General features: G+C 56.8%; 1 protein-coding gene across 2 annotated transcripts; it reads right to left on the bottom strand.

Moving 5' to 3' along the window:
- Positions 1-332: 332 nt before the first annotated feature.
- IMPDH1 (inosine monophosphate dehydrogenase 1) lies at positions 333-16,533 on the bottom strand. Of its 2 annotated transcripts, none has more exons than XM_042971621.1 (15): positions 16,298-16,533; positions 12,069-12,167; positions 9,909-9,957; positions 7,584-7,685; positions 7,381-7,455; positions 6,899-7,105; positions 6,664-6,751; positions 5,638-5,837; positions 4,900-4,990; positions 4,556-4,651; positions 3,156-3,299; positions 2,904-3,048; positions 2,494-2,637; positions 2,280-2,363; positions 333-1,079 (listed from the first exon to the last, which is right to left on the bottom strand). In XM_042971621.1, the coding sequence occupies exons 1-15, from the start codon at positions 16,465-16,467 to the stop codon at positions 1,058-1,060; spliced, it is 1,716 nt and encodes a 571-aa protein (XP_042827555.1). In that variant the 5' UTR covers positions 16,468-16,533; the 3' UTR covers positions 333-1,057. The 2 variants fall into 2 exon arrangements, with proteins under 2 accessions (XP_042827555.1, XP_042827547.1); XM_042971613.1 differs by having other exon boundaries at positions 12,069-12,170.
- Between the last annotated feature and the right edge of the window lie 3,267 nt (positions 16,534-19,800).

The raw sequence follows: 19,800 nt of genomic DNA on the forward strand, positions 1-19,800 counted from the left end.
CGGGTACTTTCGGGCAGCCACAGCAAGGCTCCTGATGCCCGTCTTCTACAACCACGACCACCCCTCTGCCACGCTGCCTGCGTGAGCTGCTGTCCACGGGTAGCAGTGAGCGTGCCGGTGTAGGCACAGGCCGGGGAGACCTCCCGTCACGCGGCCCACCTGCGCCAGTACCCCCTGGAGCACCGCAACGCCCTCCTCACCTTCCTGGGGAGGCTGGGCCTGGTGCCCCTGCCCCCCCGGCCCAGCTCTGATGGGGGCTCGGGGCTGCAGCTCACCACCAGGATAGGGGCCAACTGCCCAGTGGACGAGGGGCAGAAACAGGATGGCAGAGGTATTGAGACCTCTTGATTTATTCAGGTTATTTAATATACAATGACGCAACTGTGACCCCAAAGTGTGCAAAGTTAAAGCCTCCGACTGCAGCTGAGAGGAGAGGGCAGGAATGGTACACCTGGGGATGGCGGGGAGCCAGGAATGATGGGCAGCCTCCTCCCCAGGGCCAGGAACAGGGGGAGTGGCCTGAGGAGGAGGGCCTGGGGAGCCTAGGGCCAGGGGAAGGGGGCAGAGACCTCCCTCTGGCCTAGGTCAGGAGCCCAGAAGTGCCACATGGCTGAGCGGGCAGCAGCCCAGGAAGGGGCCAGAGGCAGGGCCAGGAGAGCACCATTTCTGGGGTGGGGATTGGGGAGGGAGGTGCCCTACAGAAGCCAGGAGGGGCCACCTGCCCCAGGGGTGGGAGCCAGGCCGGAGCAGGCTGCAGCGAGAAAGACCTGAGGCAGGCACAGGGCCTGAGAGCCCAGGCTGGCTAGGCTCAGGGGGACTGGAGGAGGGGGGGCCTGGGGGGCTCCCAGGGCATCTGAGCCCCAGGAACAGTCCTGACTCTGCAGGGGAGGGCCAGGAGGGGCCGCAGACCCTCAGGGGCTCCCCTCCTCTCTCCCTGGAAAGGAGCTGGGGAATCCGTAGTGCAAATCTATGGACCACTCAGTTATGGAGGGAGGCTGTGCTCAAAGGGGCACCCTGGGGTGCACCCCCTCCACTGCCCCGGCTTCCACCACCGTCCTCAGTACAGCCGCTTCTCGTAACTGTGGGGACAAGGCAAGAGGGGAGCCAAGAGTGGGTGTCTGGACCCTGCCCTCTTCCCAGATTCCCTTGCCATTAGGCCTTGGGCTGCCAGGGTGGCCCCACATGGGGGGCCGGAGGGGGAAAGAGCAGGCCCTGTGCCTCTGTCTTCCCCAGGCCAAGGCTCCTCAAAGAACCATGCCAGGTCCAGAGACAGCCATGCTCCTTCTGGCCACAGCTACAGATGAGTAGACTGTCCTCAATGCTGGGGGTGGAGACAGAGCTCAAGAAGGCACAGCCCAGTCTCCTGGAGCAAGCTCAGAGCAAGCCGAACCTCTGCTGCCCGTGTCTCTGCCCCACCCCTGCACACACCGTGGCCTAGGCCCCTTGCGCGCATTGGGTCCAATCCAAGACGGGGAAGCCTCAGGCCTGCGGTCAGGGACATCTCTCTGCACCTCCGCCGGAGGAGGGGCTACTGTCGGCTGCCCCCAGCACGGTGCTAGCCCTAGGGTCCCTGCCCCACGATTACACCCCAGTGCCCCCCTCAACCCAGTGCCCCCCACCCCCCACTGCCCAGGTCCCACCCACACTGCCCCTGCTCTACTCTACACTTGGCCCCGGGCAGCGCGGTTACTTACACGGCAGAAAGGTATAGCTACGGGAGGATGGGGCAGAAAGAGACACAGGTTAGATGCCCGCCTATGCCTGGGGGGCCAGGCCCTCTCGACCAGGGCGGGGATGCATGCCTGCAACTAATGCTGCCAACTAGCACTGCTCCCGCCCACGGTGGCCCCAGCACCGGCCCTGGCATCTGTCTCTCTGCCCTTCCCGCCAGAGGGCTCGTGCCCCCAGCCTCCACCAGCCTGCTCGATGCTGCCACCAGCAAGAGCCCAGCACCACCAGCCCCTGCCACCAGCCACCAAGCTTCTGAGCAAGCAAGGGACTGGGAGCCCGGGAGGGGCTAGCAGCCGCGTCTCCCATGCCCTGCTCGGGGAGATGCCCGAGGGGAGGGGAGGGGCCTTGTCTGCATAGGGGCTAAAGGACAGGGTTCAAGGGTGGGCTAGGCCCTGCAGGACAGGGTGATGGGGTCATCCTGCAGCAGCATCCATCCCTGGAGCAGATGGCCCACGGGATCCCTGAAACCTCAGCTTGGCCTCTGAACCACGGCCCCACCTGCCCGACCCAGTGCCAGCCAGATGGGGCAAGGAGGCCACCACACTTACGAGTGCAGGCCATGGACACCACCCTCGATCTGAGCCGACATGGTCCGCTTCTCAAACTTGAGCTCCCCTGAATACATCATGGACCTGAGGGCGGGTAGGTGGAGCAGGTCAGGGACACCACAGGAAGAAAGAGAGAGGAAGCAGGGAGGAGCCAGGAGCCTCCCAGGTATTCCCCCACCAGTGCCCCGTCCCGCCCACTCCAAGTCCTACTCACCGCAGGACTGACAGGCTACGGGCACCGATATCCTGGCAGCCGTGCTGGATACCTGCTATGAGGTAGGGCACGAACTTCTGAATGGAGCCTTTGTCCTGGATGGAGCCCGAGACCCCCTGTGCGATCTTCACCTTGTCCCCCTCGCTGCATGGAGGGCAAAGAGACTGAGCCAAGCCGCCCATGATTCAGGGGAGCCCACCCCCCCCCTCTCGGGGGTACCAACAGAGGGGATGCCACCCAGCAGAAGCCCCCCCCCCCAACCGACCCCGAAAGTAGCCACTCCCCTGTGCCTCGGTTTCCAGAACTATAATAGGGGGGACTGGGCACCATCTTGGGAAGTCAAAGGCGGTGGTGGAGGCTGAAGGGTTACGGGCCGATCTGCCTGGGGGCGGGGTTCAGAAGCAGGGCACCTGAAGTATCGTTTCTGGCTGCTGCTGCTCTTCTCCATGGCATCCAACGAGCCCATGCCCCGGTATTTCTTGAGCCTCACCCCATCCGAGAAGAAGTACTCGCCAGGGGCCTCCGTGGTGGCGGCGAGCAGGGAGCCCATCATCACTGTGGTGGTCGAGGGTTAGTGCCTCTGGCCCCATAGATCTCCTACTGCCCTCGCCCGGCTCCCAGCCCCCCCACCAGCCCGCCCAATCCCCAGCAGACCCCCTCACCTGTGGAGGCTCCAAGGGCCAGGGCTTTGACCACATGACCCACGGTCTGGATGCCACCATCAGCGATGACCGGCACCCCAAAGCGCCGGGCATACTCGGCCACCTTGTACACAGCAGTGCCCTGGGGCCGACCGCAGGCCATCACTGCGGGAGGGTACACAAGTCAGAGGTGCCAGCGGCAACACAGGAGCCAGGGGTGGGCCCCTTTCTCCTTGTGCCTGACCTCTGGGAAAAGGGACAGGGCTGGATGGTATGTCTGAGGCACAAGACGGGTGGCAGCAAATAACACAGGGTGACTGTCACTCCAGGGACCCCTCCACCCATCACAGCACTGTGCGGGATTCTGATGGGGGTGTGCCAGTACTGGCCTTCCGAGTATAGCGCCCCCACCCCAGACTGGTGCGTCCCCAGCATCAACCTCTCTCATTTACAAAGCCTGATACCGGGGTTGGGTGCTCACAGCCTCCTTGGGGATACTGGGTTGCATTTCTTTGAGTTTAGTTGTCCAAAGCCTTCAAGTACAAGGTTTTGCGTGGGAATTCTAAGGAACTAGGATTTATTGAGGGCTGGAGATAGAAAAGAGGCCTTCTCTCCAAGTACCCGTTGTTTGTCTTGACCCTGTTGCATCCCAAGATTTAGAACAGTGCCTGACACATAGTAGGTGCTCAATTAATATTTAAGTTACTGAGGAATGGCTCATGTTTTACCACGGCGGTCAGCTAAGGTGAAGGGTGGAAGCTTAAAAGCAGAGGCCCTAAAGACCAAATGGGTCACTCAGTGTTCTAGAGAAATGACTCTCACTACAGGGGCCGGATACATCCCCTCAGGTCAAGCCAGGACCCACAAGTCAGACACCAGGCTCCAGGGAGCACCCCTCAACCACACAGGGACACGCGTCAGGGTCTCACACTGCCCCACTTCATGTTCAGGAGCGCACCCCGCAAAAGGGCTTTGTGACTGAATGGATCCCCCTCTCCCACTGTTGCCACGTGGCCATAAGGGCGTGTATGTCTTTTCACAGGCAGGGACGTGCTGTCTCCATGCCTTAAGCATCTGCCCGTCACAAAGCTGGTCCAAACTCTGAGCTGGCTTCCAACAAGCACCTCAGAGAAGTATTCACACCAGCCTCGGACCTCCAGATTGGGCCTTCCTGACCAGAATCTGAGAAGCAGGCCGGCACACACCCGAAACTCGTGGCAACCTTATCTTCCACCAGCCTCCCCCGAGTCAGTGGGCCAGACGGGCAGAGTCCGAGCCCAGGTCAGCCCCGAACCCACCATCCTGGGAAGGGGCCTGGCACAGCAGGCATTTACCACGCATCTGTGCGACGAGAGGGGGGCCCCAGCGCCTGTGGAGGGCCAGTGGGGTGTTCTGATTGGCATCACTCTCCTGACACCTACCTTCTTGGGTGATGCAGATGGAGCCACAGCCCATCCCCACACGCAGCCCGTCCACACCAGCATCGATCAAGTTCTTGGCCTGAGCTGCTGTCACCACTGGGGGTGGAGGGAACGGTTTGGAGGAGCGGGGAAAAGAGGAACAGTGTGAGGATGGGATGCCCCTGGCTTGCCCTGGGGCTGCCTGGGACCCCAGTCCAGCCCCCCAACCCAGAGTGACCAAGCCCATTCATTCAGCCCCCTGTGCCCGCGCAGGAGCGATGCTGTCACCTAGGGATGCTGAAGGACAGAGAAGTTACACAGCGAGGGGGCGAGGGCTGGGGGCTGACAGGGGACCCTGCACTCACCATTCCCCCCAATCACCTGGAGCTGGGGGTACTTCTGCTTGATGTAGTGTACCATGGCGATCTGATACACAGAGTTCCCTTGGGAGGAGTCCTGTGAGAAGGGGGACGGGAAAGCTTAGGCTTCGATGGCTAATAGTCCTCGCGGGGGGAGGCGGGGATCACGAATGAAAAACTCCTGAAATTGTATGAAAAATGTCATGAGAAAGCTCTTCCCCTGCCCCCACCGGGGAAAACACTTGACGACTCTCAGCAGACTGAGTCTCAAAGAGGCCTGCCTTCCCCAAAAGGTTGAGCACCACTGGTTCATAGTCTCAGAGCAAGGCCCCATCGTACCCACTGTGTGGACTGGTCCTCACAGCAAGGAGATGTTGCCTGGGGCTACATCCCGTTCCCACCACTCACTACCAGACGAAATTACTGAATTTCTTCAACCCTGGCTTCTTCGTCTGACAACGAGACCTGGTATCGTACCTCGGGGAGCAGTTGTAAGGTTAAATGAGTTCATCTACATAAAGGTCTTGCAGGATCTGGCAAGCGGGAGGCTCTCGAAGAACGTGAGCTAGAGGTATTAGGGTCAGCTTACGAGTGCAGGGGGCCCTCAGAGGGGACTAACAGTTTGTTCTGAGCCGTCGGAGTACCAGTGACCCTCCTAATTCCGATTCCAAGCTGAGAGGCAAACCTGAGTCTTCATAAGCTTCTACTCTACGAAACCACCCTGCTCCAGGGCAGTGCCCGTACCAGCACAATGACATCGGCGCCTGCCTGGGTGAGCAGGTCCAAGCGGTACTTGTCATCCTCACGCGTGCCCACGGCCGCCCCGCACAGCAGCTGCTTGTGGGAATCCTTGGAGGCCAGAGGGTAATCCCTGTTCTTCTTCAGGTCAGTGCGGGCAATGATGGCCACGAGCTCATCACGATCATTGACAATGGGCAGCTTCCCTGGTGAGGAATGCAGAGGTTAGGTGAAGGAGCAGGCCTCTCAGGGCGGGGGGGGGGGGGGGGGTGGGGGGTGGGGGGGGGTGGGAGTAGGGGACAGTGAGGTCAAAACAGACCAGGCTAGAGATCCCACTGAAGTATCCAAACCAGCCACTAGGGGACAGCACCCGCCCAGGAAATGCTCCTAGGGACCTGGACCTCTTCCCAAGGAACAGGAAGCAAAGAAACCTCGCAGCCAAGTAGGTGCCGGAGCTCTTCCTGCCCTGTGGCCTAACCAGGCTGGGTGGGTGGCCCCTGAGCACTGGCAGCCTTTCACCTGCTAGGCCACAGGCCACAGTGGTCAAAAACTCCTAACCAGGGCACAAATGTGAGGCTGTCCTGCAAGGAGGAACATGTGCCCTCCCCAATACCGCCCCTAAGAAACAATCCAGTATGAGCCACGGAAGCATTTCCCAGTGTCTCCCACGGGGACCTGATGAATATTATGTCAGCAGCCCCAATGTCAAATAAATTTAATTACAGGACTTCTCAGGGCCTTCAATAAGCTGACACACAATTTCTTATGGAATAAGGGGGTTAGAAAGCAGCATGTTTCAGACTTTTTTTGTGTGCGTGATGAGCATTTCACAGGACTGGCTATTTGGGGAGACATACTGCGGAGATGCTGAATAAGGACCTCAGGATTCATGCTCCAGGCTGGGATTGTCTGAACCTTCCCAAGGCCCAGCCTGGTTGCTGGGACAACCTGCAAAGCTCTAAGGAGACAGGGGGCCTGGGGTACAGGGAGCAAGTCTGGGGGGTCTTGAGCTTTCCGCTTACTCCCAGGTACCTTTCTTGCTGCGTTGCAGGATCTCATTTGCCTCTTTCAATGTCACACCCGCCGGAGCCACCACCAGCTCATTCCGCGTAGTCATCACCTGTGGAGCCAGGAACATTTGCCTGCGGGTTGGCAGGTGAGAGAGAAGGGAGCCAGGCCTCCCTCTGGTCCCTGGTCACAGGAACCAGCGTGAGGCCCCAAGATGTCGGCCATGCCCCAGCCACACTCCTCCCTGCCCTGGAGGTACCTCGCTAAGGAGGGTGGTGTGGTCCTTCTCGGCAAGAAAGTCAATGTCTCGGGAGGTTACGATGCCCACCAGCTTGCTGCCCATGGTGCCTGTCTCAGTGATAGGGATGCCCGAAAAGCCATGCCGGATCTTGGCCTCCAACACGTCGCCCACAGTGTGTGAGGGGCTTAGCACTACGGGGTCTGTGATGAATCCCTGTTCAAATTTCTGTGGGTAAAGACAGGGGAAGGAAAAGGCTAGAAGTCGTCGAGGTGGTATACAGCCACACCACCGAGAAGCCAGGGCCCTTAATGGGGAGAGAGGGTGGTGGGAAGATGAGGGCTGGGCCCCGTGTCCCCACCGTGGAGACGAGCAGACAAGACCCCACGGCCGTCGGCCAGGGGATGCACCAGCCTGCAGGGCTGGCGTGGGAGGGTAAGAGGATCTCTACGGAGGCGGCGGCCGGGTCGCATCTTCTTTCTGGGAACAGGCCTGGTACTTGCCTTGACCTTCCGCACTTCATTGGCCTGGAACTCCGGGGTGCAGTTGTGGTGAATGAAACCAATACCGCCCATCAGCTGGGGGTGGAAGGGAAGCAAGATCAGAGCCAGGGGCCCACACTCTCACGCTGCAAACCTCCTTTCTGAATCCAGCCCACCCTGTTCGGTTCCCCAACTCTGGGTCCCCACCCAGGTGTCTGACTCACAGCCATCGCAATGGCCATGTCAGCTTCTGTCACAGTGTCCATTGGGGAGGAGATCAGCGGTGTCTTCAGGGTGATCTTCCGAGTCAGGGCTGAAGTCAGGTCCTGAGAATAGAGGCAGGGTCTAGGTGAAGAGTTTTACCATTCACTCAACAAACATTTATTGAGCCCCTATGGGCACCCAGCACCAGGACAGGCCTGCGGCTATAGAACTGAACAAGGCAGGTGAGGTCCCTGCTGTCCCTCCTGGAGGTTACATTCTACTTGGAAAGAAAGGTGACAAACACGAAAAACACACAGGAGATTATTTCAGTCAGGATAAAGGCTCCAAAGAAAGACAACAAAGAAAAGTGGCCACCGGAAGAAGGATGTGGTGGTCAAAGCCTCTTTCTTGGGATGTGAAAGTGAGAACCAATCAAGTCAAAGTCTGAGGGGCTGTCGTTGCAGGCAGAGGGAGCTGTGTGTGACACCTGCCTCTGGTTCCAAGTCTTTCTGAGGCGTATTTAAGAAAGAAAAAGGCTAGTGCGGTAGGGAGAAAAGGGAGGGGCGGGAGCTAAGGGGTGAGGATGTGTCGCCTTGAAGGCCACAGAGTGGAGCTTAGATTTGGCTCTGAGATGAGAAGCCACTGGGGGGGCGGTTAGGGTCTCAGGCAGAAGAGAGACATGATCTATGTTTTAAAGAGGTCACTTAAGGCTCCAATGTGGAGAATGGACTCTACGTGACGAGGCCTGAGGCAGGGAGGCCACCGAGAAGGCCTCTGGACAGGGCCAGGTGGGGCCAGGACAGGGCCAGGAGGAGAAGGTACGGGAAGTCTATCAGGCATCCAGGAAAGTAAGTGACTAAGGGTTTGCCACTCGGAGAGAGGTCAGGGCTGCAAATACACATTTGGGAAGAATCTGCCTCTGAGATTCAGGCCAACAGCTTGTGGATCCTAGCCCCCAATGCACTCACAGACTTTGGCATATAATTTTTGGAGACCCACAGGCCCTTGAAGCCCATCCACAGATCCTGGTTCAGAACCATGGCCCTGCAGTCTAGAAAACTCCCCCATCCCCTCCTTCCCCCACTGTACCACAGGGCAAGAGCCACAGCCTTCCTGACACAGGCTGTAGGATGGGGACATCCTGAATGGCCAGTGGGGGGACTTTTCCATCCCTTTCTTCCTCGCACCCCACTCAGGTCTGGCACAAAGCCAGAGAGCTTGGTAAACTTTGTTAAACTGAACAGCTGAACCAAGATTTCCTGGATGCTGTCAAAAAAGACATATCCTCGGGGCGCCTGGGTGGCTCGGTCGGTTAAGCGTCCGACTTCGGCTCAGGTCACGATCTCACGGTCCGTGAGTTCGAGCCCCGCGTCGGGCTCTGTGCCGACAGCTCAGAGCCTGGAGCCTATTTCAGATTCTGTGTCTCCCTCTCTCTCTGCCCCTCCCCTGTTCATGCTCTGTCTCTCTCTGTCTCAAAAATAAATAAACGTTAAAAAAAATTAAAAAAAAAAAAAAAAGACATATCCAGAATAGCCCGAATTTCCCCCTAAAAATCTGTCTGCTTCAGCCCTGGCAAGCAGGCTGGACATGAGTTTCCCCAACATAAAAGCAATCCAGGTACACTCAGGCCCTTTGGTCTTTCATGAGAATCAGACCTAAATAAATATCGATAACAGCAACAAAGGAAACTATTTTCTCAATGTGCACAAGTTCGTCATAGAATAAGCTAACTTTTCCATGAAATGACTTCTACTCATCAGCACTTAACCCTTGGCTTCTGTGATTTTGTCACATATTAACTGTGTAAAGGACATTGTTCATTCACTTGGCTCATCACTCATCACTTGGCCCCTCCAATAAAGCGAGGCACTGTGTTTCCTTGTATTTGTCCAAAATCTAATTCTTTCAAATCCTCTCGCCAATTCCTGTGCATTATGGATCCACAAACAAGTCTGTCCGCCTCATCCAAAGTCGCCATAATTTTACTGGCTTCTGTCATGTCCTTGCTCAGCATTTCAGACAAAATCCAATCCTTTCTGTCTAAGGTAATAAGGCCGCCACACCCACGCCCATCTTCTTTTGGGCCTTTTGGAACCTCACCGCGGGCGCTGTCAGGGACAGCCCTCCCGCTCTGTGCCTGGCCCACCACTCAGTGTACCCCTGAATCCCCACAGCTGCCTCTGCCCCATTAGACATAACCCACTGCACTGTGCCAGTTTCTCTGGCAGAAATAAAGGCTACATTCCCAAGAAAAGTCTCCCCACACCCCGCCCCTGAGCATGAAATCAGCCTCTTCTGCCACACACATAGTCCCTCTCCCCCAGGTCAGCAGAAGAGATACTCACCACCTCATCAGCTATGAAGTCTATGAATCCTGGGAGAATCAGGAAGTCGCTGTGAAGACAGAAGAGTGAGTGTTATCGGGTGGGGAGGGGTACCCGAAAGGGCCAGGGCCTGCCATGCCAGGGGAGGCAGCATGGAGGTGGGAAGAGGGGCAGAGACTGGAGCCCTCCGATCCCTGCTGTTCCCTGGTCAGGGCTGAAGCACCCTCATGCCCCCCCCACCCCCACCTCCAGCATCTTGCTGACTCCGGCCCAGAGACCCAGAGCCAAAGCCAGCAGAACGTCTGTGGACCTGGGGTGCCACCAAGGCAGTTGGCCCCAAATGTCTATTGCCCTCAGGGCTAAGAGTTCATCGAGGGGCACAGAAGTTCCTGTAACGACACACGTAGCAGATACAGGGCCTGCCCTTGAAAACTTCTCAATCTTCATAGGGGGAGACAGTAAGTAAACATAGAATGAACCCGAAAACAATTTACTGGTGCAGCATGGCATGGACACCACAGAGCACGGGACACGCTGCACAGCCCGGTGCCAGGGCTGCTGAGTCACACAGGGTTCAGAACAGTGTGGAGGGACCCCAGGGGGCTGAGCGTGAGGCAGGTTCTGACAGAGCAGGCACTCCACGCCGGTTGAACTGGAGCGACCTACAGACACGGCCCGGGATGCGGAAGGGAAGGAGGGGGCTTACAGTTGTTAGGACCAGGATGCTGGGGCCCTTGCCAAAGTATGACAGCTGCCAACCCTAGGGTGGGCCACGGTCACAGCAAACCCCAGAAGGGGAAAACAGGCCTGCACGGGTATGGTAAGGTGCCGTGCCATAGGCCCTATGGGCTCAGTTGGCCTGAAATCACAGGGCCTTCACGGACTCACCCAAAAGCAAATGCTCCACACTTTAGGAACGCTCCTAACTGGACTAAGCAAAGAAACGGCACCCCAAATGCAGGAACGAAAAGCTACAGGGTGGACGGGAGGGGTGGGGTCTTTAACCTGCCCCAGACCTAGAGAAATTCCTAGGAATTTCTCTAGGGAGTCTTCCTAGAAGACTCCAGTGAATGATATAGCAAAGAGATACTTTCTCCTCCTTCATCAAAGACCACCAAACGAATAAAAACCCCTAACTGCCCCTGCCCTTGGCAGCCTTTCTGTCGAGTGAAGAGGCCTCTGTGGCTCACTGAGAGGCAGGACAAGAAACGCAGGAGTCAAGGCCCCTTGACATTTTCTAAGTATTATACCCATCCCTCACCTGGCCCATGCCTTAGCCCAGGCAAGAGGAGCCACTGAGGAGTGACTGGGAATCCTGGTGTCTAGGGAAACGGCCTGTCAAGCAGGAACACTTATAGGCAAAGGCAGGGACTGGCAGGAGACAGGGCAGAGATGCTTTCGGGTCGCCAGCATCCCTCCTCCTCCTGGTCCCAGGTTCTGATGCTCTTTCCTGGCATGGACACAGTCCTGCAGCCAGGAGGAGAGCTAGTGCCAGGCCCGCAGCCCGCAGGACAACTGGCCCAGAGCCCACGGAAAAGCAAACTAAGCCAGGGGCAAACAGATAGGTCGCACCCTCCTCCAAAATCCCATATGGGGTGGGCTTAGGGTGGTAGTCACATAACACTAATGTCCCCGGGGGCACTAGTGCTAACCTGTGGGCAAGCAGGGGTACAAGTGGAAGGCTGGATGGGTCCCTGGGAACAAGGAGCCATCCCAACTGCCCAGCTGGGCCTCTCCTGGAGGCAACACCCAAGCAGCTGCCTTAAGTGCACTCCAGGGTCCGTCCCTTCTGCTCTCATGTGACGCTGGGAGCCAGAGGGTGTCCTGGACCAAGGTCTGGAAAAAGTCTCTCCGTAACTCCCACATCTCCAGTTCCTACACACCCCAAGTCCCCTCCACGGGGCCAAGATGCCCAAGAGAGGAGGAAGGGGGCAAGCCGGACCCGGATCTGGCCATAAACGGGGCAAAGCACCGAGGGCCCGTGATGTCGCTGTGCCACGTCCGTCTGCTCTCAGCGCGGGCCTCCTTCCTTCCCTTGCCCAGCCCCCTCACCCCCCCCCCTCCAGTCACTTGAATCGGGCGTCACCGAGGGGGGGAACCGTGCACGTGTGGCGCCAGGGCCGGGGGATCGCGGCGCGTTGGTGAGTGCACCGATGTGGGGCCGAGGCCCCCGGGGCTTACTTGTAGGTGAGGCCGTCGGCGTTGGCAAAGAGCTGCTGCGCGGTGAGTCCATCCTCGGGCACGTAGCCGGTGCCGCCGCTGATCAGGTAGTCCGCCATGCTGCTGGGAGACACCGCGACCCGACATAAACACCCGCGCGGGCCGCCCCGCTGCTGTGGCTGCTTTCGCTGCTGTCGCCGCCGCCGCCGCCGCCGCCGCCGCTGCTGCTGACGCCGCGCCGCGGCCACGCTGCCGCCGCGGGCCAGGCGGGCCGGGGGCGGGGGCTGCGGCAGCGGCAAGGCGGGCCCGGGGCGCCGCCCTCTCCTCCCGCCCCTCCCCCCGGGAGACCGCCGCCTCCGCCCCGCACCGCACAAAGGCCCGGCGGAGCCCGGCCCAGACGCCGCCGCCGCCCGCAGTGGCACAGCGGCCCCGCGTACCGGGCGGGGGAGGGAGTGTGGATCCAGCGGGGGAGGGGACTGAACCAGGCCGGGACACGCCCCCTCCACCAGTTTTCGTCCCGCCTCCTAGGCCCCCCGCAGCGCCCCCTTTGCCCCCCCCCCCCCATTCGCTCCCTACCTGGGTGGCCCATACCTGGCGCCCCCGCCCCCCCCCCCCCCGAGCCTTCTGGCCCCCGCAGACCTGAGTCTCTCCTTGTCCTACTCCCCACCCCCAGGGTACCTCTAACACGGTTTGCCTTTACCCAATACTAAGGGCCAGGCTCTGATCAGGACTTGGAGCCCTGAGAAACTGGTTTGGGCTCACAGCTCCCCAACACACAGGAGTTTGTGGTTGTGCCCTCCCAGCAGTGTGGGTTCCCATCTCCCCCAGCATCATTCCTAGGGGGTGGGTATTCTTAACAATGACACTCCCTGACCTTTAGGAGGCCTTGAAGCCCTCTGCCGTTTATAAGGCATTTTTCATAAATGATCACATTTACTCTACAATCCATTAACTGACAATTATTAGGTATTCCCACTTTACAGATGCAAAACCTTCAGTTCAGAAAGCAAGGAAGGATGAGTACTGCCTCTGATTCCTGATCCAATGCCTCCGTCTGCCATCCCTATCCCCAGCTCAGAAAGTGGTGTGTATATCAGGGTTTTAAGCCCATAGAAGAAAGTTTGTTTTTATTTGGGAGCGTAGTGTGATGGGATGGCGAGGGAGGATCATAGGCCTGGCTTAGGCAAGTATGCACACAAATTAGGACAGAGGCTATGGAGGTTTTGAGGATTTCCCAAAGCAGAAGTTTGGTGGCCCTGTGGGCCCAGCAAGACCCAGATTTCTACATGGGGGCACTAAGATTCGGTAGCAAATTGATTCACATGGGGAGAGGAGGGGTGGCAGGGGGGCAGACCCTTCCCTCTGTGTGACCGGAACTGCTCACACTACTCCCTGACTAAAAGCTAGAGAGCAGACCCCCAACCCAAATTCCAGGGTACCCTCCCTCCTCCTCCTGTGGTCCCCACAGCTTACTTCTAGGTAAGGGAAGAGAAAGGCAGGGCAGGGACACAGTCCTCCCCCTGGCAAGGTGGCTGTCTGTGGTGCTCCCTCCCTCTCTCCCCAGCCCTGGGAGGCTGGATTTGTTTACCTCTCCGCAGTTTGGTGGCAGCCGGGCCCAGGGGAGGCTCCCTAGGACGCCCAGCCTCCCCCAGTGACACCCCGGGACCCTGCCAGGAAAATACAGACTGTTCCATCTGTATGCAGAGGGGAGGGGGACCTTCCCACAGAGCTAGGGCGATGAGGCCCATGAGGCTAGTGCTGGAGGAGACACACAGATTCCAGTGTCCTCTTTCCTCTTACTGTGAGGGATGAAAACATCACAGACCCCCCTCCCCCAAGCTTCCCTGCCCACCAGTGGAGCCCTGAGGAGGGCTCCTGATGGGGATTTCTGAAGGCGCTCCGGCACTGGAAGGGAGGGAGTGGGCCTGCCAGAGTTCTCTGCTGAGTAGGGGTTGGGGCCAGCTTGCCTCTTCTGGCTTCTCAGCACTCATGGACTCAGCCTGAGGGCCCATGCCCTATGGGGGCACCTGAGGGGCACAGCACTAGGACCTCTCATTGGCCATCTGGAGGCAGAGCAGTGAGACAAGCCAGAGAAAGGACCCTAGCCATTCAAAGCTCCTCTGGGGCATTTTTCTAGCTGCAGAAAGGCCATTGCAAGCACAGAACACAGCTTCTCCTGTGGTCTTTCTAGATCTCTAAGGGACCTGCTCTGGGGCACTATGCTCTACAGCAAGGATCAGGAATGGATACGGTACTATTCAGGATTCCACCAGAGCTGGGGCCCAGGACAGCAGGTGGATTCTGCCATCTCAGATGACCTTAATGTGACATCGGCCCCAGCCCAGAACTTGGACCCAGGGGAGGAGGCTGCCAGGCTGAGTTATGGGGAGGGTCATTTTCCCAGTGATGACAGACCTTATGGTTCTACTCCCCTTCTGCTGCCTCACACCCCCTCCTGCTTTGACCTGTGTCAGGGCTCCTCATTACTCTAAGCTGCTGGGCTCAGCCCTGGGTTAGGCTGTCCTTTTCCAGAGACTGTTAATCCATCCCCGTGGCTTTCCTCCTCCCTCTTCCTGATCTTCCCCAGCTGCTTCCTCCATGGGGAGGAGACACCGAGGCAACCAGTGGGCCTTGTCAGCCTGAGGAAGGGCTTTTGGTCCCCGGAGGCTCCCCACCTAGCAGCTGTGAGGCCAGGAGGGCAGAGGAGCAGGCCTAAGCCCCTTCTTCGGGGCAGTGGGGAAACAGTGCCCAGGCTGGGAGCCTGGAGATCTCTGTCTAGGGCTGTTTGAAGGGACAAGAATTCAAAACAATTTTGAGGGAAGGGTGGAGATGAGGAGAAGAGGTAACAACAACAATGTTACAGCACTGTTGAGCTGGGACAGGGGACATGGCTTGGCCAAGTTCAAGCCAGGGAACAGTACCACTGGCCTCAAACTCAGGACCCAGGATTTCTTACCCAATCCTGTCCTCTTCCCACAGCTCTAAGCTAGTGATAGCAGATGGAGGTCTAGGCAGCAGGTTTGGAATCTCATTACACCACCCGGCTGGGGCTCAGGTTTTACACAGGTTCTTCGGAGACTGGCGGGGGTGTGGGGTGGGGGATGGCCTCTTTGTGCACAAGTACAATCTGGAGAAGGAATGCTACTTCGTGGCCCCAGTCTGAGCTCTGAAATGATACTTTTGCAATACCTGTTCTAACCAAGGCACTGCCTCCATCAAGTGCCCAAGTGCCCCAGCCTGTTCCCTCAACCTTGTCTGGCCTCTCCCTATCTATCACCCTGGACCCTGCACCCCAGAAGCTGGATTTCCTGGATGCGAGGAAGGATAAGGCTGCCTGAACCTGAGTCAACTCTAGAGAGGCAGCCTGTGAGGGCAGGAGGGGCCAGGCTTCACCCAGCAGCCCCTTAAGCCTTTAAAAGTTCTTACATAAGCTGCCAGCCCCTGTGCCGAGCTGCAGGGCTAATTCCCCCAGACCCCCCCCCCCAAACCGAGCTTCCAGGTCACCTCCCCAAGCTGCTGAGCACCAACAGATGGGGCAGAGAAAGAAGTCCAAATCCTCTGGACCGGAAGGACAGTGGGATTGCCTTTCAAGCTGTGATACAATCCAGAGATTAACCACTGTCTCCTTTTCTGCCGGTCTCCCCGGGGCCCAGCTCAACACCCCCACTCTTCCTCCAGTGACTCTTACAGACCCCAGCAGGCTAAGGGCAGGAGGGGGTCCTGAATTTTAGAAGAAACCCTGAGGTGAGCTGCACTGGCAGCCTCGTCAGACCTCAGCGAATGGTGAGGAGGGGACAGTGTCCTCACCCGGCTCTGAGGATGCATCCATCTGGACACCTACACCTGCCAGTAAGACTCGAGATAGCTCTGGGAGGAAACTAAAGGAGGAGTAAACAGTTTTGGACAGGGACTCCAACAAGCACTGTTTGAACCCCAGGAGTTGGAGCCACTTGGACCAGGTATCGTCGGGTGGTGTAGTGGAGGTCCGATACAGAGCTGAGATTTTACGGAGCGCTTTCCTGACCTGCTCCCATATGCAGCGCGGCACCCTTTGCCCTGCGCCTGCCCTCATCCCCCAACCAAAGCCAGGTGCGTGGCGTCGGAACCCGGTTTCAGGAAGTTAGGCGTTGAGGAGGTTAGAGGGCAAGGGTGCTGGGGCCTGCCCTTCCCCTCCCCGGCAGCGTCGCCCGGTTCCCGGAGCCGCCGCGCCCGCCCCGGACGCGCCCCGCGCGCTCTGCCCTGGGCGTCACCTCTCGGGCTCGTAGCCGGCCTGCAGCAGACGGGCGCTGTACCGCTGCGCCGCCGTCTCATGTCCGGGGTGTTGCCGGGCTCCGGGCTCCGGAACAGCGGCGGCTCCCCCTCCCTGCAGCGGCAGCGGGAGTAGCCCCGACCCCGCTAGAGGAGCCAGCGGCCCCTCCATGCGGAGGCCGCTGCTCCGGGCGGGCGGGAGCCTCTCCGCCTGGAGGCTCCCCGGGCCCCCGCTGGGGAGTGAGCGCCGCCCAGGCGGGTGCCGGGGAGGGGACTGGGCCTCAGGGGGTGGGGCCTGAGAGTCGGGGGCGGTGCTTGAGTGCCGGGGGTGGGGCATCTAGGGAGAGGGAGGTGCGGCCCTGGCAAGGTGTTCGGACTCAGCCTGTCTCTCCCGTCCTGGGATCAGTGAGGGGATACCGGGAGATGACCGTGGAACTGCAAAGGAACCCGCCCCCACTATCACTTTTCCCGCCGTCTGGACCGTCAAGGTTCTCCCGGCTCCTTCTAAGAGAAACCAGAAGAGGAAAGGAGCCGAGCGTCTCCAAGGACCAATGGAATGATCCTTTGGGGCGCCTCCTACCGGCCATCCGCAGACCTACCTCAGCTAGGACAAGATAAATGGGGGAGATTATCCGGCTCCGTTTGCCTACTGCCCCCTTTACCTATTCAACAGACTCCCTAACACTGGAAGAAAATAGGTTTTCCTCAACTCTTAACTGCCACTGCCGGAGGAAGGAACAGATGAGGCTTCAATCTCCTTAAGGAAAAGGGCCTTGTCTGCCCTCGTTTGGGGTATCCCATAACCAGGGAGTGGGGCTGACCACACAGGTGTTCAAACTTGTTCATTTCCTGACTAGAAAACATAACTTTTCCTCTTTCACCATTGTTATTATTCTTGTCGACAGTGATCAAGCATCTAGCAAAGACGGCAAAGAGCCCTTGCCCTCAGGCAATTTCTTTGAGGAGACAGAGTAGATAGAAAATAAACACTTGACAATTCTTATACCATATACTTTTAAAAAAATCTGACAATCCGAGGGAGCAAATGGTAAATACTGAATGACTGGGGGTGTTTAAAATGTATTTCAAGAAGGCAGAGTTATGGATCAGGCTTTTCAGCAACTATTTCACAAAGGAAATTGAATTTACGCTGTGGTAGGATATTTCATTTTATCCTGCCTGGTATCTTTTCCTATACATGTACACAGATCGACTCCCCAGATTTAGGATTAAAACACAGTTTCTCTGATGCTTGGCCACACACGAAATCCTGTTACCATAAATGCCATTACAGACAATATTTTTGCTATTGACTGTTTGTGTCCCCTCACAAGTCCTATCTTGAAACCTAATCCCCATTGTGATGGTATTTGGAGCTGGTACCTTTGGGAGGTGATTAGATCACAGGATTAATGCCTTTGTAAAAGAGACCCCCAGGGGTGCCTGGGTGGCTCAGTCTCTTAAGCGCCCAACTTCAGCCAGGTCATGATCTCCTGGTTCATGGGTTTGAGCCCCATGTAGGACTCTGTGCTGGCAGCTCAGAGCCTGGAGCCTGCTTCAGATTCCGTGTCTCCCTCGCTCTCTGCCCCTCCCCCCTCTCTCTCATAAAATGAATAAAGGTTAAAAAAATTTTTTTAAATAACATAAAATAAAATAAAAGAGACCCCAGAAAGCTCCCCCACCCCTTCTGCCCTGAGAGGACACAGCATCTATGAACCAAGAAACAAGCTCTCACCAGACATCAAATCTACCTTTGCCTTGATCTTGGACTTCCCAGCTTCCAGACTGTGAGAAATAAGCATTTGTTGTTTAATAATATGCAGGAACAATGGTTAGTGTAAACTAAGCTGTGGCTAAGTTCTGAACTCTTGACTCACAGCTCAATGCAATATATTATAATTTCTATTGCATATTCATTCAACAAATGTTTACTGGGCACTTCCCCTGTACCAAATCACATGGTCATTGTCTCCGCTCTTGTGAGCCTTAGAGGCCACTGGGACAGACAGACAAACGGGCAAGGAGACTAATGTTGTGAGAGGGGCTCTGACAGGGAGGAGACCCTTCTACACAGCCAGACTTCTGGCAGCACACAGAACATAGCCAGTTGTTCTGAGAAGGAAATGAGTCAGGCTTCACTTCAAAGGCCACTGGAAGTAGGCAGTATGATAAATAAATGACACGCATATACAGAATAAGTAGCCCGGAGCAGTGATCGAGATCTGGCCTCTCACTACAGGGTAGTTCTGTCTTTTCTCCAGAGCTGCTGGCTACAATGAGATTTTCTAGCAAACTATTCATTAAAACAATCACTTTTGATAGGATAACCCGAGGGCATCAGCATTTCATATGAAGGGGTTTTACCTGCAGTAATGTCTAGACCAGTGGTTCTCACTGAGATGTTTGGCAATGTGTAGGGACATTTTGGATTGTTATGACTAAGGGAGAAAAGGGTGTATTGCTGGCATCTAGAGGGTAGAGGCCAGAGATGCCGTGAAACATCCTGCAGTGCACAGGACAGAGTTATCAAGTCCCAAGGTCAATAGTGCCGTTATTGAGAGAAACACTGGTCTAGAGGAACTGTTTGAAGAAGCCGGAACTAAAGCAAAACTACTTAATCTTCCTAAGCCAGCAGGACAATGGATGTTTCAGTCATTTGTCTATGAAAGATCTATGTATCCTCATTGGGCCTGTTTCCTCATCTGAGAAATGAGAGTGTTGTCGGATTAGATCTTGTAGAAAGCCCTCTCCAGCTTGCAACAAAGTATATGAGCCAAATACTTAAAGGATTAAGAGGCAACTAACATGGGGCTGTAAGATTAAGGGGTGATGGTCAGTCCAGGTGCTAGTCTGTCTGTCTGTACTCCCTCATCTTCCAGACTTCCTGAAGTTAGGTGCACCATCTATTCGTCAAAAATGTATGGGGCGCCTGGGTGGCTCAGTCGGTTAAGCGGCTGACTTCGGCTCAGGTCATGATCTCGGGGTCCGTGAGTTCAAGCCCCGCGTCGGGCTCTGTGCTGACAGCTCAGAGCCTGGAGCCTGTTTCCGATTCTGTGTCTCCCTCTCTCTCTGACCCTCCCCCGTTCATGCTCTGTCTCTCTCTGTCTCCAAAATAAATAAACGTTAAAAAAAAAATTTAAAAAAAATGTATCGAGTACTCCTATGGGCAAGGTGCTGTGTGCTTAGGTGTTAGAGGGGTACACAGAAGAATTAGATACATCTCTTGTCCTTGAGTTACCCACACTGTAGGAAGGTGGAAAAGGCAAGGATAACTGCAATATGAGAGGGAAACTAATGGCGAGTTTATACTTAGTTTACACTAAGTATATACGCATCAGACACCAGGCTGGGCAATTTGCTTATCCTTTTCTCAGCAAACCTGCTTCTCATGACTTATGTCTATTTCTCAGGCGAGGAAACTGAGGCTCAGGAAGGTTAAGCAGTTTGTCCACCGTCAGAAAGTAGTGATTGGTGGAGCCCCACGGCTTGTTTACTCCAACACCTG

The sequence above is a fragment of the Panthera tigris genome, chromosome A2 (assembly GCF_018350195.1).
Source record: "Panthera tigris isolate Pti1 chromosome A2, P.tigris_Pti1_mat1.1, whole genome shotgun sequence".
Classification (NCBI taxonomy): domain Eukaryota; kingdom Metazoa; phylum Chordata; class Mammalia; order Carnivora; family Felidae; genus Panthera; species Panthera tigris.